General features: G+C 38.2%; 1 protein-coding gene and 1 pseudogene across 7 annotated transcripts in view; one reads left to right on the top strand and one right to left on the bottom strand.

The window, feature by feature from the left end:
- The window catches only part of HYCC2 (hyccin PI4KA lipid kinase complex subunit 2), a 73,361-nt gene that overhangs the window by 17,168 nt on the left and 38,035 nt on the right, over nt 1-18,158 (bottom strand). For all 7 annotated transcript variants that reach the window (XM_019939163.3, XM_073807413.1, XM_073807411.1 and 4 more), the window contains 3 exons: nt 17,664-17,779; nt 10,412-10,507; nt 7,421-7,537 (listed from right to left, as the gene is read on the bottom strand). In XM_019939163.3, coding sequence (XP_019794722.1) covers nt 7,421-7,537; nt 10,412-10,507; nt 17,664-17,779 — 329 coding nt within the window. The remainder of the gene's footprint in view (nt 1-7,420; nt 7,538-10,411; nt 10,508-17,663; nt 17,780-18,158) is intronic.
- Nucleotides 5,802-6,200, top strand: LOC117312961 (RING finger protein 122 pseudogene; annotated as a pseudogene).

Raw genomic sequence — 18,158 nt, 5'->3', positions numbered from 1 at the left:
CACAATCTGTGGTTGGTTGAAGCGTAGATATGGAAGGCTGACTTTAAAGTTATACTTAGATTTTCAACTGTGCAACTGGCACCCCTAACCCCTTTGCTGTTCAAGAGTCAACTGTAGAAAACTCTTAAAACTACACCAGAAAACTGTTAGAATAAACAAATATGGTAAACTTGTAGGTATAAAAGCAATAACAAAAATCTACTGCATTTCTTTAAAAAAAAAAGAGAATCCCCCAGTGGTCCATTGGTTAAGACTCTATGCTTTCATTACTGAGGGCGTGGGTTCAATCTCTGGTCGCGGAACTAAGATCCCACAAGCCACGCGGTATGGCCAAAAAAAAAACAACAAAAAACTGCTCTTTCTATACACTAATAATAAACTATCAGAAAGGGAAATTAAGAAAATAATCCCATTAACAATTAAATTAAAAAATACCTAATAATAAATTTAACTAAGGAGGTGAAAGATCTGAGCATTTTCTTAATTGTGCACTTATGATTTTTCATATAATACCTCAATGAAAGAAACTGAAGAACACACAAATAAATAGAAGGATATTCCACGCTCAAGGACTGAAAGAACTAATATTGTTAAAATGTCCATACTACCCAAAGCAATCTACAAATTCAGTGCAATGCCTATCAAAATTCTAGTGACATTTTTCATAGAAATAGAGCAAACAACTCTAGAATTTATATGGAACCACAAAGGACCCTGAATAGCCAAAGCAATCTTGAGAAACAACAAACCCGGAGGCATGATACTTACTAATTTCAAACCGTATCACAAAGCTTTAGGCCTAAAAACACACAGAGATCAATGGAACAGAATGGAGAGCTGAGAAATAAACATATGCATATATAGTCAATTAATTTAAACAAATATGAGAATATAAAATAGGGAATGGATAGTGTCTTTACTAAATGGTGCTGGGCCACGAAACCAGCTTTACAACAAATGCTAAAGGAACTTCTCTACGCAGGAAAACACAAGAGAAGGAAAAGACCTACAAAAACAAACCCAAAACAATTAAGAAAATGGTAATAGGAACATACATAATGATAATTACCTTAACTGTACATGGATTAAATGCTCCAACCAAAAGTCATAGACTGGCTGAATGGATACAAAAACAAGACCCATATATATGCTGTCTACAAGAGACACACTTCAGACCTAGGGACACATACAGACTGAAAGTGAGGGGATGGAAAAAGATATTCCATGCAAGTGGAAATCAAAAGAAAGCTGGAGTAGCAATTCTCATATCAGACAAAATAGACTTTAAAATAAAGACTATTAGAAGAGACAAAGAAGGACACTACATATGATCAAGGGATCAAACCAAGAAGAAGATATAACAATTGGAAATATTTATGCACCCAACATAGGAGCACCTCAATACATAAGGCAAATGCTAATAGCCATAAAAGGGGAAATCGACAGTAACACAATCATAGTAGGGGACTTTAACACCCCACTTTCACCAATGGACAGATCATCCAAAATGAAACTAAATAAGGAAACACAAGCTTTAAATGATGTATTAAACAAGATGGACTTAATTGATATTTATAGGACATTCTAGCCAAAAACAACAGAATACACTTTCTTCTCAAGTGCTCATGGAACATTCTCCAGGATAGATCATATATATATGTATTTTTTTTTTGCAGTACGTGGGCCTCTCACTGCTGTGGCCTCTCCCGCTGCGGAGCACAGGCTCCAGACGCGCAGGCTCAGCGGCCATGGCTCACGGGCCTAGCCGCTCTGCGGCATGTGGGATCCTCCCAGACTGGGGCATGAACCTGTGTCCCCTGCATCGGCAGGCGGACTCTCAACCACTGCGCCACCAGGGAAGCCCCATAGATCATATCTTGGGTCACAAATCAAGCCTTGGTAAATTTAAGAAAATTGAAATCGTATCAAGTATCTTTTCTGACCATAACACTATAAGACTAGATATCAATTACAGGAGAAAAAACTGTAAAAAATACAAACACATGGAGGTTAAACAATATGCCACGAAATAACCAAGAGATCACTGAAGAAATCAAAGAGGAAATAAAAAAATACCTAGAAACAAATGACAATGAAAACACGATGACACTACACCAAAAGCAGTTCTAAGAGGGAAGTTTACAGCAATACAATCCTACCTCAAGAAACAAGAAATATCTCAAATAAACAACCTAACCTTACACCTAAAACAACGAGAGAAAGAACAAAAAAAAACCCCAAAGTTAGCAGAAGGAAAGATATCATAAAGATCAGAACAGAAATAAATGAAAAAGAAATGAAGGAAACAATTGCAAAGATCAATAAAACTAAAAGCTGGTTCTTTGAGAAGATAAACAAAATTGATAAACCATTAGCCAGACTCATCAAGAAAAACAGGGAGAGGACTCAAATCAGTAAAATTAGAAATGAAAAAGGAGAAGTAACAACTGACACTGCAGAAATACAAAGGATCATGAGAGATTACTACAAGCAACTATATGCCAATAAAATGGACAACCTGGAAGAAATGGACAAATTCTTAGAAAAGCACAACCTTCTGAGACTGAACCTGGAAGCAACAGAAAATATAAACAGACCAATCAGAAGCACTGAAATTGAAACTGTGATTAAAAATCTTCCAACAAACAAAAGCCCAGGACCAGATGGCTTCACAGGCGAATTCCATCAAACATTTAGAGAAGAGCTAACACCTATCCTTCTCAAACTCTTCCAAAATATAGCAGAGGGAGGAACACCCCCAAACTCATTCTACGAGGCCACCAACACCTTAATGCCAAAACCAGACAAAGATGTCACAAAAAAAGAAAACTCCAGGCCAATGTCACTGATGAACATAGATGCAAAAATCCTCAACAAAATACTAGCAAACAGAATCCAGCAGCACATTAAAGGATCATACACCATGATCAAGTGGGGTTTATCCCAGGAATGCAAGGACTCTTCAATATACGCAAAGCAATCAATGTGATACAACATATTAACAAACTGAAGAATAAAAACCATATGATAATCTCAATGGATGCAGAAAAAGCTTTTGACAAAATTCAACACCCATTTATGATAAAAACTCTCCAGAAAGTAGGCACAGAGGGAACCTACCTCAACATAATAAAGGCCGTATATGACAAACCCATAGCCAACATCGTTCTCAATGGTGGAAAACTGAAACCATTTCCTCTAGATCAGGAAGAAGACAAGGTTGCCCACTCTCACCACTATTATTCAACATAGTTTTGGAAGTTTTAGCCACAGCAATCAGAGGGAAGAAAAAGAAATAAAAGGAATCCAAATCAGAAAAGAAGTAAAACTATCACTCTTCGCAGATGACATGATACTATACATAGAGAATCCTAAAGATGCAACCAGAAAACTACTAGAGCTAATCAATGAACTTGGTAAAGTAGCAGGATACAAAATTAGCGCACAGAAATCTTGCATTCCTATATACTAACGATGAAAAATCTGAAAGAAAAATTAAGGAAACAATCCCATTTACCACTGCAACAAAGAGAATAAAATACCTAGGAATAAACCTACCTAAGGAGACAGAAGACCTGTATGCAGAAAACTATAAGACACTGATGAAAGAAATTAAAGATGATAGAAACAGATGGAGAGGTATACCATGTTCTTGGATTGGAAGAATCAACATTGTGAAAATGACTCTACTACCCAAAGTAATCTACTGATTCAATGCAATCCCTATCAAACTACCACTGGCATTTTTCACAGAACTAGAACAAAAAATTTCACAATTTGTATGGCAACACAAAAGACCCCGAATAGCCAAAACAATCTTGAGAAAGAAAAACGGAGCTGGAGGAATCAGGCTCCCTGACTTCAGACTATACTACAAAGCTACAGTAATCAAGACAGTATGGTACTGGCACAAAAACAGAAATATAGATCAGTGCAACAGGATAGAAAGCCCACAGATAAACCCACGCACATATGGTCACCTTATCTTTGATAAAGGAGGCAAGAATATACAACAGAGAAAAGACACCCTCTTCAATAAGTGGTGCTGGAAAAACTGGATAGCTACATGTAAAAGAAGGAAATTAGAACACTCCCTAACACCACACACAAAAATAAACTCAAGATGGATTAAAGATCTAAATGAAAGGCCAGACACTATAAACATAGGCAGAACACTCTATGAAATAAATCATAGCAAGATCCTTTTCGACCCACTTCCTAGAGAAATGGAAATAAAAACAAAAATAAACAAATGGGACCTAATGAAACTTCAAAGCTTTTGCACAGCAAAGGAAACCATAAACAAAATGTAAAGACAACCCTCAGAATGGGAGAAAATATTTGCAAATGAAGCAACTGACAAAGGATTAATCTCCAAAATATACAAGCAGCTCATGCAGCTCAATATCAAAAAAACAAACGACCCAATCCAAAAATGGGCAGAAGACCTAAACAGACATTTCTCCAAAGAAGATAGACAGATGGCCAACAAACACATGAAAGGATGCTCAACATCACTAATCACTAGAGAAATGCAAATCAAAACTACAATGAGGTATCACCTCACTTGGGTCAGAATGGTCATCATCAAAAAATCTACAAACAACAAATGCTGGACAGGGTGTGGCGAAAAGGGAACCAGCAATTCTCCTTCTGTTATATATCTGAAGGAAACTAAATCACTATCTCAAAAGAATATCTGCACCCCCATGTTCACTGCAGCATATGTACAATAGCCAAGACATGGAGACAATCTAATTGTAAATGGACAGATATATAGATAAAGAAAATATGGTGTGTGTGTGTATATATGTAATGTATGTGTATATATAGTAATGTGTATACATACAATTATATACACATATGTGTAAGTATATGTACGTAAGTGTATACATACACATATATATACACACGCATATATATACACATACATACACACAATAGGATATCATTCAGTCATTAAAAAAAGGAAATCCTGGGACTTCCCTGGTGGTCCAGTAGTTAAGACTCCACGCTTCCAATGCAGGGGGCCTGGGTTCAATCCCTGGTTGGGCAACTCCCGCATGCCGCGCAGCACGATCAAAAAAAAAAAAAACAGAAAAAAGAAAGGAAGGAAATCCTGCCATTTGTGACAACATGTATGCATCTTGCGGGCATTATGCTAAGTGAAATAAGTCAGACAGAGCAAGACAAATGCTGTATAATATCATACTTGTGGAATCTAAACAAACAAAAAAGAACCCAGTAACTGAACTCATAGATACAGAAAGATTGATGGTTGCCAGAGGCAGGGGTTGGGGGGTGGGCAAAAATCGTGAAGGTGGTCAAAAGGTACAAGCTTCCAGTTATAAGATAAAATCCTGCGATATGATGTACAGCAATGGTAACTATAGTTAATAATCCAGTATTGTATATTTGAAAGTTGTTGAGAGAGCAGATACAGAAAGTTCTCATCAAAAGAAAAATATGTAACTATGTGTGGTGATGGATGTTAACTTGTGGTAATAATTTTGCAATATAACATATATCTAATCATTATGTTGTACACCTTTAACTAATTCAGTCTTACATTTTAATTATATCTCAATAAAACAATCGTCTGTTATTATATAGCTTTCAAATAAAATGTGTAATTCATTTTTTAAAAAGTACTAAAAAAGAGAGTTCGACTTGCAGACGAAGGCGGCAGCCACGCACCGCATCCACCCCTCCTGCAAGCCCGCAAGGCGGTGCGCCCAGCCCGCCTGCCCTACCCGCCGCCTGTGTTCGTTCGCCTGAGGAAGCCAGCCAAGAGTTCACTGATGCACCCATTCCAGTGGTGTAATGGGTTTTTCTGCGGCCTGGGACTGGTGAGCACCAACAAGTCCTGCTCGATGCCACCCATCAGTTTCCAAGACCTTCCCCTCAACATCTACATGGTCATCTTCGGCACAGACATCTTTGTCTTCATACTCAGCCTCATCTTCTGCTGCTATTTTATCAGCAAACTCTGGAACCAGGCACAGAGCAAACGATATGGATATAAAGTTGTGATGCTTAAAGGTGACGCCAAGAAGTTACAGTTATATGGGCAGACCTGTACAGTCTGTCTGGAAGACTCCAAGGGGAAGGATGAGCAGGGTGTGCTCTCATGCCAACATGCCATTCACCACAAGTGTCTGGTGAAGTGGCTGGAAGTACGCTGTCTGCCCCATGTGTAACAAGTCCATTGCTGGTCCCTCAGAGGCCACCCAGAGCATCGGGATCCTATTGGATAAGCTGGTGTGAGTGCTGCCTCCATACCAAGGCCTGGGGAAGACCTCTAGCCTCATGGGTGCCTAGTCCTTCCGCAAAGCCGCAGTGAACAAGACTGGTGGGTGGTGATGGGCGTGCTCACCTTGAGGGGCAGGGGTGCAGGTCTGGTCTTCCAGCATCAGGGTGAGACTAGACTTGCCCACCTCTCTGCTTCCTGAAGCCTTCTTCCCTGCTACTCAGTTTTGATGGACTTGCCCATCAGGAACACTGTATCCTGGTACTGGACTATCTGCCTGCCTTGTCCCTGCTCTGGGAAAAGAAATCCATTCCTATTTGGCCAAGAACTTAGAGCTCACTCCCTTGACGGTTATGCTGAGGAGGACAAGCTGCCCTGACCTAGAAGAAGGGATGAGGTGGGCTCTGCCCCACTTGTGACCTCCCCACCCCCTCCCCACTCCTTCCAGAGGAAGGTTAGAAGGGAAGCAAAGATGGAGGAACCAAGTGCCTCCAGTGGAAGCGAGGGAGGCTCTGTAGGAAATCGGGAAGAACAGAGATGAACATAAGAAAAGTCAATGTTTACATGGGACCTATGGAAACAAAGGCTGGCTGGCCGGCCTGCTGACTACAGGTGGGTAGAGGGCAGCCCCCTCCCCCTCCTAGATCTGAGGTGCTATCCGTTCCCTGTTCTTTGGTTGATCTCAGAGCTTCCTATTCCTTGTTGGGGTTTGAGTATCCACCGCCCCAGAGGAAGGGCTTGGTCTACACTCAAATGGATTCCCAGGGATTTTTCTAAAGGAGCAAAAAGGGGCCTGGGGATGGGGATGTCTGAATATTAAGGTCACAGTGGACACTCTCTTCCCCTTTGTAAATAGTATTTTTATACTTCACCCTCACCATCTCAGGCTTTATACATGGAATCCCTCAAATGGAAGGGGTAGGGGTTTTCTGTTCCTCCCCCAAGTGGGTGAGGGTGGGAAAAAGGTATGTATTTAAAGAAAATTAAATTTAATAACAAGTTTCTCTAAAAATAAAAAAGTACTAAAAGAAATTCATATTAGAAAAACAAGATAATGGGTCCATAATGGAACAAAAAATTCAGTGTTGTGCAACTAATAAGGAAAAAAGAGAAACATAAGTTTCCAAACACTAGAAAGAATTCACCCAATTTCACAGTACACCTACTTACATGGCATAATAAACTCCTGTGAGAAGTTGCACCATAAATTCGGGATCCAATACTATTCGACCACAGAGTTCTTTCCAGTGTTTTTCATGTTGCCGTGGAAACCCACTCACACAAACCCTAGGAAAATACATTATTTATCACATGTGATTTCCTGATACATTAAATAAAACATTTTTGTTTCCATAAATTCACTTATTCAACAACTCATTTCTCAAATATTTTTTGAGTACTTGCTATGTGTCAGTCACTATCCTGGGCCCATGCATACAGTTGTAAACAGGCAAAAAGATAAAAATAAAATCTGTGCCCTCATAAAACATACATTCTAGTGTACTAAATCAATAAAAGTAATAACTTTTCTCAAATAGGTATCTCTTTCATAATCATCCTTCTCCCTCTTCACAAAAGAAATGCATAACTTTCATACATCCCAAATTGAATTAGGATGGAATTAGTGGAAGATACAGAAATCTCCAAACAAATAACCAAAGTATCATAAACAATTCTGTTTTCCATCTCATTAAGAGATGCTTCCAGAAAAGTTACCCTTAATAATTATCAAAAACTGTTATGTACTTCTATTATTTTAAGAAATTAATTTATTAGAATAATTGTAATGGTGAGTTCAGAAGAAATTTTTTAGTGTTTCGTGCATTATGGTCAGGAAATATTTTTAAATTTTTAATTTATGCATTTTTTTTGGTAGCAGAGACGTATAATTAGGAGATCAATAAAAGATCTGTAAGTATAATATGGCACGATATTAGGATAAAATTATGTGGATAAAGTGGAACAGAAATTCAATTTTAAGGAGATAAAGAATGTTAGACTATTAAAAGCTTGTTCATTTATTCCACACATGGGATGAGGGTGGTTATCAATCAGATCACTGTGTATTTACATTATATACATTTAAAATAGTGATCAACAATTATTTATTATGTCAATATTTACCTACTGGAAATCATATAATTTACAACTATTTAAAACAGAATAAAAAATTTAAATGTTAACTTAAAAGTGTACAAAGGCTACACAGTTTTTCGAAATTCCTTAGGGGATATGTGAATAAAATTCTGAGGACTACTAAACTCTATCATCACTTTTTTTTTTTTTTTTTTGCGGTACACGGGCCTCTCACTGTTGTGGCCTCTCCCGTTGCGGATCACAGGCTCCAGACGCGCAGGCCCAGTGGCCATGGCTCATGGGCCCAGCCACTCCGCGGCATGTGGGATCTTCCCGGACCAGGGCACGAACCCGTGTCCCCTGCATCGGCAGGCGGACTCTCAACCACTGCGCCACCAGGGAAGCCCCCACTTTTGTTATTAAGAAACTCTATTTCATGCCACAGTAATGTTACCAATTAGAGATATGGCAGATTTGTTTTAATGAGCCCAAAAATAGTCATTTATAAATAAATTTATCTGTAGATAGGCAGCAAGTGCTTAAACAGTATACTCTCTTGATAACAGTATCTAGGTTAGAGACAAGAATTTTTTTTTTTTTTTTTTTTTGCGGTACGCGGGCCTTTCACTGTTGTGGCCTCTCCCGTTGCAGAGCACAGGCTCCGGACGCGCAGGCTCAGCGGCCATGGCTCACGGACCTAGCCGCTCCGCGGCATGTGGGATCTTCCCGGACCGGGGCACGAACCCGTGTCCCCTGCATTGGCAGGCGGACTCTCAACCACTGCGTCACCAGGGAAGCCCGAGACAAGAATTTTGTTAGTCATTAATCATGTTATTACAGGCAAGTGAACTTTAAGATAATCTATAAATCAATCTCACAGCTAATTTAGATCGGCCTTCCTCCATTTAGCAAAACTGAGTTTTGGTCTCTTCCCAATAATACAACAGCATGAACTTGTGCAAAGCATTTGCAGTGGGCAGACTCTTTGGAGGGTGGGGTCAGGGGCCCTGATCCCTATGATCCCTCCTTCCTGGTGTTCACACCCTTGTGTCATCCTCTCCTCTTGAGTGTGGGTGGAACCTGTGATTTGCTTGTAACAAGGCAAAAGTGATAGGATTCTCATGCATACATGTACACATTATGTGATTATATTATGTAAGAAGAACTGACCACTGGCCTTCAGCAGACAGTCAACAAGAAAATGAAGCCCGTCCTACAACTATAGGAACTGAATTTTGCCAAGAGAAGTGTATAATTCCTCAAATGAACCGCAGGTAAGACTGCAACTCCAGCCAACATCTTAACTGCAGCTTGTAATACCCTAAGCAGAGGGTCCACCTAAATGATACCTAGACTCCTAACCCCAAGAAACTGAAATAATAAATGCATACTATTTTAAGCTACTAAATTCTGGTGTAATTTGTTATGAGGCAATAGAAAAACTAAAATAGCATTTAACTTTTGTGGGGGCTTAGTTTCCTCAAATGAAAATCAACTGGGCAGGATAAACTGAGTGTTCCTTCTATAATTAAAATTCTGCTCCTCTGTCTCCAAACTCATTTATATTAATTTTTTTTTCAACAGTGGAAATTTCAAATTTCAGCTCGGGTTTGTCCAAATTATTAGAAATTCTGATTTAGTAAAGATTAGAATATACAAATACAAATGAGACATACACATAATTAATGTCACTGCTAATCTTATCCAAAGCAGACAGTTATTTGTGAGATATATAAAGGAAAAAGTTCATGTTTCTTACAACTTTCTCTACATAGAGAACTATTTATTCAAATCACTCAAAGTGATTTATAAAAATTGGCATCCAGGCAGTGACTAGGTATATCACTAAACCACCCTAAACCTAAAACATCTTGGCTTAGCTCAATGTTGAGCTAGAAAATGCTTCTTTAGTAACTGAAATATTTTCAAGAAATCATGATGCATGAGGGATGATAGGATTCCTATAGGAATGTAAGTTCCCTGAGTTTTGTTTACTGCTATATCACCAGAAGTTAGAACAGTGCCTACCAGAGAGAATGTGCTCAATAAGTATGTGTGAAGGTTAATGATAATTATTCTTCTTACCTGGAGCCCATTCGGCAAAGAGACTGGTAAGATGAAGCAGGCATATACACAATAGCAGAATTATAACATAACATGAGAAAACTCAGGACTTCAAACCTAGAAAAAACAAAAACAAGGAAAAAGGATTACGATTATTTCTACTTAGAGACTGTAGTAAATGATTTCTTCGTTTGATGGTTATAACAACAATGCCTTAATATTGACCTTCATAATTTCTCAATCAGATTACTGTAATATCCTCCTCAATAATTTCCCTATTTCCATTTGCCTTATTAAAGGTCACAGCTCTTGCTGCTATCTATATTTTCTTCCTCAGGAAAACCCCCATCATGCTTGAACAGATGACTCCTCTATGCTACATTAATCCACTATTCCTATTGACTGCATGATAAAGCCCAAACTCATCATGGCATACAAAGTCCTTTAAAATCCACCCTCAACCTACCTCTCCACCCTTACTTCCCTCTACTGTCTACCACATACACCACACTACATCAGTCTTATACCATTCCATGAATATGCCATAACCTTTCATAATTCCTTGCTTTTATGGATGCTACCCTTTCTTATTAGAACACACTTTTCACTTGGGAAACTCCTGCTAAGGTTTCAAATCCTGGCCCAAACTTTAATCTCAGACATAAAGCCATTCTTAATTCTTCTAACTAAAACAAACAAACACTGTTCCCTTTATCTGTGTAGCTCTAATACAGCATTTATCCCACTAAATCAACTCTGTCTTTACCTCTGTTTTATCTATTTAGTAATAAGCAACTTTAGGACACAGACCCTGATTTATTCATCTCTAACTCTAGTGTCCAGCATAGTGTTTAATACATTATTACTGCTCAATTAATTTTTATTGAATGAATAAATGAATGCTTTCCTAATCTTTAAGAAAGTGGCTCCTAAGCCTGGATGCACATTATAGTTATTTAAGGACATTTTGGAATAATATATTCCTGTGTCTCAACCCAGACTGACCCAATTAGAATCTCTGAGGGCAGGACCCAGGAACGTTGTTTGTCTAAAAAGCTTCCCATAGGTGGTGAAGAGTATATGGAAACTCACTGTACTATTTTTGAAACAAAAAAGCCAGAAATTATTTCAAAATGAAAAGGTAAAAAGTGAGTTGAAAGTCTGACGTGGAAGCAGGCACATCTTCAGATCCTTTCTCCTTCTCTATGCTGCTAGGTTTATTGAAGATTTATTTTCTGAAATTGAAGATTTATTTTCTGAAAGGATAAAAGAGAAATTTCTACCTGGGAACCACCAGGCACAATTATGATTTGGGGTCAGGGCGGGGGGTGGGGGAGGAAGGGAAGACACTGAAAATAGAAAACTTAAGTGAAATAGGTCTTATTGGATATTGAGACCTCAAGTTCTCCTTCCCCATGTGGTCACAGAATGCTAGCAGCAAGCCCTCTGGTTAAGAGACTAGAAGAGTTTTCTTTGGGGAATTTGACCAACCTAAGAGGAAAGACTTAACGATATGGACTTGGGAAGTTCCCCAGCTGGATGGCCCAGTGAGAACTTGTGAAGTTCACTGTCAATTAGCCCTACCAACATGGTCATAGCTTCTCATTTTTTTTATTCCCCTACTTTTAAACATAAGCGGGAAAAAAGGATTACCAGACACCTGAGGAACTTCACTAACATGAAAATGAGATCAAAATAAAGAAATGGGGGGTGGTGGGGGCACAATTTGGAGGACACAGAGAACACAGAGCAGGAAAAAATAAAGCTAATTATCATTAATATTCTAAAAGATGAGATGTTGTTTCAAAAAATAAAAAAAACAAAAACACCAAAAAGGATCTATTTTAAAAGACCATTCAGAAAACAAGAACACCTTTTAGATATACAAAATATGATGACAGAAATTAAAAATTCAAGAAAAGGATTGGTGGATGAAGTTGAGGAAATACCACAGAAAGTGAAGCAAAAGGAAAAAGATATGGTGAATGGAAGAGGAAAGAGGACCACAATAGGAGTTCCCACATTCAAATAATAAAAGCTCCAGAAGAAAGATAATAAAAGACAAGATAGATAAAAGACAAATAGTAAAAGACCAGATAAAATGGGGAGCCTAAACTAATTAACAAAAATAATTCAAGAAAATTCCCAGTCTGAAGGACATGAGTTTCTAAATAGAAAAGGTCCACATAGTGCTCAGCACAAAGGAGAAAATAAACCCACACCAAGAAATACCACCATGGAATTTCAGAATACTAAGAACAAAGAATGAGGATATAGGGTGCAGGAAACAGTGGATCCATCCACAGAGGAAAAAGACAAAGAGAATTCCCAGGATAAGAGTGAGGGGAGATCCCAAGATAATGTGTACACCAGGCAAAGAGGGCAACACAGTCCAGATTGGAGTAAGTCAAAAGGTTCTGAGATAAAACTGAGAAAATAACTGGTGTAAATGAAGTCTTGGAAGGCTATGTAGAAAACTGATAGAAAATTTGCAGGGTTGAATTACAAACCACATAGTAAACAAAGAAAACAAAAGGCCAACGATGAACTTCAAGGAAAACAAAAAGATATGCAGGAAAGGAAAAGTAATAAACTAATCACAAAGCCCAGCCTGAATAGCTCTGATGAACAATGATCATTCATAATGATGAGAAATCTAAATAATGAGTTCCCCATAATTACAACATAAGATAGGACAATGAGAGAGGTAACAACCTAAATTTTTATCTTTCCTAGAGATAAGTTATTAGATAATGCCCCAAAGTGAAACATTAAAAAGCAGTAAATTACTCAAAGAAGTGGAGGTAAATATTAAAAGCAAGATTTCTCAACCTCAGCACTATTGGCATTTGGGGCTAGATAAGTCTTTGCTGTGGGGGGCTGGCCCAGGCATGGCAGGATGTTGAGCAGCATCCCTGACCTTTACACTTGAGATGCCTGTAGCAGTCCTCCCTCCCACTCAGTTGTGACAACCAAACAAGTCTCCAGACATTGCCAAATGTTCCCTGGGGGGCAGAAGTGCCCTGGCTGAAAACCACTGGTTAAAAGTTGTTACATCTGGGAAGGGAGAAGTGGAAGGGAGAGGGAGCTGGAGATTGCAGTTCTTCTTAATAAGCTCTGTAGGATTAATGCATATTTAACTGAAAAAAAAAAGGGTGTGTGTGTATGCGTATTACTGATACAGTCAGCTATACAAAAAAGTAAAATATACAGCAGAGACAAAACAATAGCACAATAATGAGATACCAATTGTCATACCCACTAGGATGGATATAATCAAAAAGATGGAAAATAAGTATTGGTGAGGATGCTGAGAAACTGGAACTATCATACACTGCTGGTGAGAATGCAAAATGGTATACCACTCTGGAAAACAATATGACAGTTCCTCAGAAAGTTAAGTATTAAGTTAAATACCATATAGGGACTTCCCTGGTGGTCCAGTGGTTAAGACACCGCACTTCCACTGAAGCGGGCAAGGGTTCGATCCCTGGTGAGGGAAGTTCCTCATGCCATGTGGTGGAGCCAAAAAATAAAAATAAAATAAAAATAAAATAAAGTAAAATAAAATGAAATAAATACCATATAACCCAGCAATTCTACTAGGTATATGCTCAAAAGAACTGAAAATGTTTACACAAAAACTTGTAAACAAACAAATGTTGACAGCAGTATTATTCATAAATATTCCAAAACTGGAAATAACCCAAATATCCATCAATTGATGGATGGATGGATAAACAAAATGTATATTGTCATAATGGAATATTATTCAGTCATACAAAGGAACTACACACTACCACATAAACGAAACTTGAAAACATGTTAAGAAACCAGACACCACAAAAGGCCACATACTGTATAATTCCACTTATATGAAATGTCTAAAATATACAAAACCATAGAGATAGAAAGTGAGATACATGGTGGCCAGGGGCTGGGGAGAAAGGAAAGGGGAGTTCTTTTTAGTGTGATGAAAACATCCTGGAATTAGCTAGTGGTGGTGGATGCACAAGCTTGTGAATACACTAAATATCACTGAATTGTATACTGTAAAGGGGTGAATTTTATGGTATGTGAATTATATCTTAATTTAAAATAAATTTAAAAGTCAGTAATTAACTTAAAATGTACAAGTATAAAACACAGTGCAGTTTCCTCAATATTTAAAAAACTCTCGGGGAATTCCCTGGCGGTCCAGTGGTTAAGATTCCGTGCTTCCACTACAGAGGGCACGGGTTCAATCCCTGGCTGGGGAACTAAGATCCCGCAAGCCTCTTGGTGCAAACAAACAAACAAAATAAATAAATAAACAAATAAAATCCTTGCCAATCACTAGAAAAAAAAACACACAGTTCAATAAAAAATATGAAAAAAAAAAAGAAATATGGACATAGCACATGAATATGCAGTTCACAGGTCAAGAAAAAATACTTAATGAATTAACATATTAAAAGCATTCAAGCCTAGTCATAATTAAAGGAATGCTAAGTAAAATAATGTGACATCAATTTTTAATGTTCAGATTGGCAAAGATTAAAAAATTTGAAAATATCCAGTACTGGGGGTTAGTATGAGGAAAGAGGCACTCCCAAACTACTTGTAGGAGATTCAATTAGTCCTTGGTTTTGGGGAGGGTAATTTGGCAATACTAACTCAAACTGAAAAAGCAGACATTCTTTAGCACAGCAATTTCACTGTTAGGAATTTATTTTACAGATACTTTGGTGCTCCCATGCAAATATTTATACAAAAAATATTGTGTTCCTTTTAGAGTGTTTAAAAAAACTGGAAAAAATCTAAATTTTAGTCAGAATGAGAGTGGTTAAAAACTGATAGTATGGGCACTTCCCTGGTGGCCCAGTGGTTAAGACTCCACGCTTCCACTGCAGGGGGTGCGGGCTCAATCCCTGGTGGGGGAAACTAAAATCTCGCATGCCACGTGGCATGGCCAAAAAAAAAAAAAAAAGCAAGTTGTACAACATGTAGAAATGAATCCAGTGTGTATGTTTAAGGCTGAATATATGCTTTTGCATGCATGAAAATTTTCTGGAAGGACACATAAAAAACTGCTAATAATTTAACTACTGAGAGTAGAAATGGGTGGTTAGAGGGAAGAGGACATATACTTTTCTCTTTGTACTCTTGCCTATTTTTACTTTATACTCTGTTCTATTTTAAATGTACCACAAGTATATATTGTTATACTTAAAAAAATTAAAATGAGAAAACAAAAAAGGAATCAGGTAACCAGATGATTTATGCAAACTAGTCTGCAAACAGTACTTATGAACCACTATTCTAATATACATTTTCTATTATTAAATGATTTGAGTACCCCAATATAACTGTATAGAAAAAAATTAAGTTGTTACTTTAAGTTGGGATAAGGCCTTCTCCAGGTGTTATACAGCACCCTGCTGGCTAATAAAGAACAATCACTAAAGCTGAATTCCAATATGTTAGGAAACAAGGGAAGCCACTGTGTTTTCTATCATATGTGTAATATTGGAAAGACCCTTAAGAAGAACTGGAATTCCAGACTGAAGCACTTGATCAAAGGTCAATAATTTAGAAATCTGCTTGATCCTATAGTCCTTCCATAACTCTAATATTATAACCAATAAGATAAGAGTACTATTTTACTATGAACATAAAATATTATATAACAAATAATAGTATCGGGACTTCCTCGGTGGTACAGTGGCTAAGACTCTGCACTCCTAATGCAGGGGGCCTGGGTTTGATCCCTAGTCAGGAAACTAATCCCACATGCCACAACTAAGAGTTCACATGCCGCAACTAAAGATCCCCACATGCCACGACGAAGATCCCAAAGATCCCGCAGGCCGCAACTAAGACCCAGTACAGCCAAATAAATAAATAAACAAACATTTTGTAAAAAAGAATAATAATAACAGTATCACTAACATATATTATGTTCCAGGCACTGTGCTAAGCATGTTTTAAGCATCGTCTCATTTACTGCTCACAATAACCATGCAGGGCAATGTATGGTAAAAAATTTGGCCTTGCCCAAAGAAAGTTTTAGCCTTTGCCCTCAGCTTCTGGGAAGTAACCTATGTCATACCTGATAAGTTGTTTAGAGTGGAGGCTGGTGACACAGGCTCTCTTTGTTGGTAATGGCTAGATTGAAAGGCTATAAGACTGCGATGATTGATAGGATTAAGGTGAAAGTTTGGGTGAACTTTATGTGAAGTGACTGTGTCTCGTTTACCTGAATGCATTATGGGAACAGATACTGTGTCTGTGTCTGAGGAACACTTCCCCTATCTAGTATTGTAAAACAGAAGCCATGTAAATCCATCCATCCTTCCTCTAATATTAATAGAACATGCTAAACTGGGATCAATAAGATTGTCCAAGCCTACAAGGTCATTAATTTGCTGAACAACAGCCCTGTGTGGAATACAGACTTGAGCTTATGGTAGAAGCCAGTAAGTGCCACCTAGCAACAACTTCTGGGATTTGGGACCAGAAAATCTCCATTTGAGAGACAACCTGCTTACCAATGGGTATGAAGTGAGACTGCCCCCATGACTGAAACATAAAATAATCCTGAAATGTGAAATACCCATAATATCTTGGGTAATGTCAGAAAAACACCAGAAAAGTTCCATAATAAGTGCCAGAAGAGTTCCATTATAAGTGCCAGAAGAGTTCCATAATAAGGTGCAAATGGTTTGTGCAGAAACATGCTACCAAGGGAATGGAAAGAAGTACTTATAGTACTCATAAGCAGGGAGGCAGGAAACCTCTTTTTCCCTAGGGCCAACTTTGGCACCACCTGACAATCTGCCAGATTCTATCTATCACCTAGATGGGCCCCTGTGAACAACTCTCTATTGATCAACAAAGAGCTGCTACGTTTATGGATGAGTATTTCACTGCTATGATGTATTTCACTAGTATGACATATTTAACTTTTGTCTTTTATCACACCAAACCTGAACCAAAGTAATTGTAGATAACTATTAAGCATAAATTAACAATTTTTACTGTCTGCAGTTTTTTTTTTGTTTTGTTTTTTTTTTTGCGGTACGCGGGCCCCTCACTGTTGTGGCCTCTCCTGTTGCAGAGCACAGGCTCCAGATGCGCAGGCTCAGCGGCCATGGCTCACGGGCCCAGCTGCTCTGCGGCATGTGGGATCTTCCCGGACCGGGGCACTAATCCGTGTCCCCTGCATCGGCAGGCGGACTCTCAACCACTGCGCCACCAGGGAAGCCCTACTGTCTACAGTTTTGACCATTACCGGTTTTGTGCAGTGAATGTTTCCCTCTGTGGATGCAGATCACTGTAAACAACCCTGATGAGATCATGCTGACACAATGCCCCTTCTGTCAAAGCCATGGATCCAATTGTTGAGGGCTACAAAAACAAGGTAAAGTATGAGACTGTGTCTCTAAAATGAAGTAAAAATCTATATCATGTGAGGATATTTAATCCTGTCTCAACAAAAGACAGTTTCAGACCATTTCTTCCATTTCAAAACCTCTTCCATTTTTCTATTATATACATTCTACAGCTCCTTTTAAAAAGTATTTATACAATATATAAAACTAAAAATGCAGTGCTTTGTTTTTTGAAATATTATGGACCGAATCTATATTTAGGACAGAATAAGAAAAGTCGCTGAAAAGAATAAAGGCTACAAATGAATCAACTTTAATTTGTTTGTTTCCAGAACTCAGAGCACTCTTGGGGACTATGCATTCAAACCTGGAGGTCTTTCTAACTTCAGGAAGGT

The sequence above is a fragment of the Tursiops truncatus genome, chromosome 7 (genome assembly GCF_011762595.2).
Source record: "Tursiops truncatus isolate mTurTru1 chromosome 7, mTurTru1.mat.Y, whole genome shotgun sequence".
NCBI classification, from domain to species: Eukaryota; Metazoa; Chordata; class Mammalia; order Artiodactyla; family Delphinidae; genus Tursiops; species Tursiops truncatus.
The sequence above is the reverse complement of the archived record's forward strand: the minus strand, read 5'-3'. Positions and strand labels throughout refer to the sequence as shown.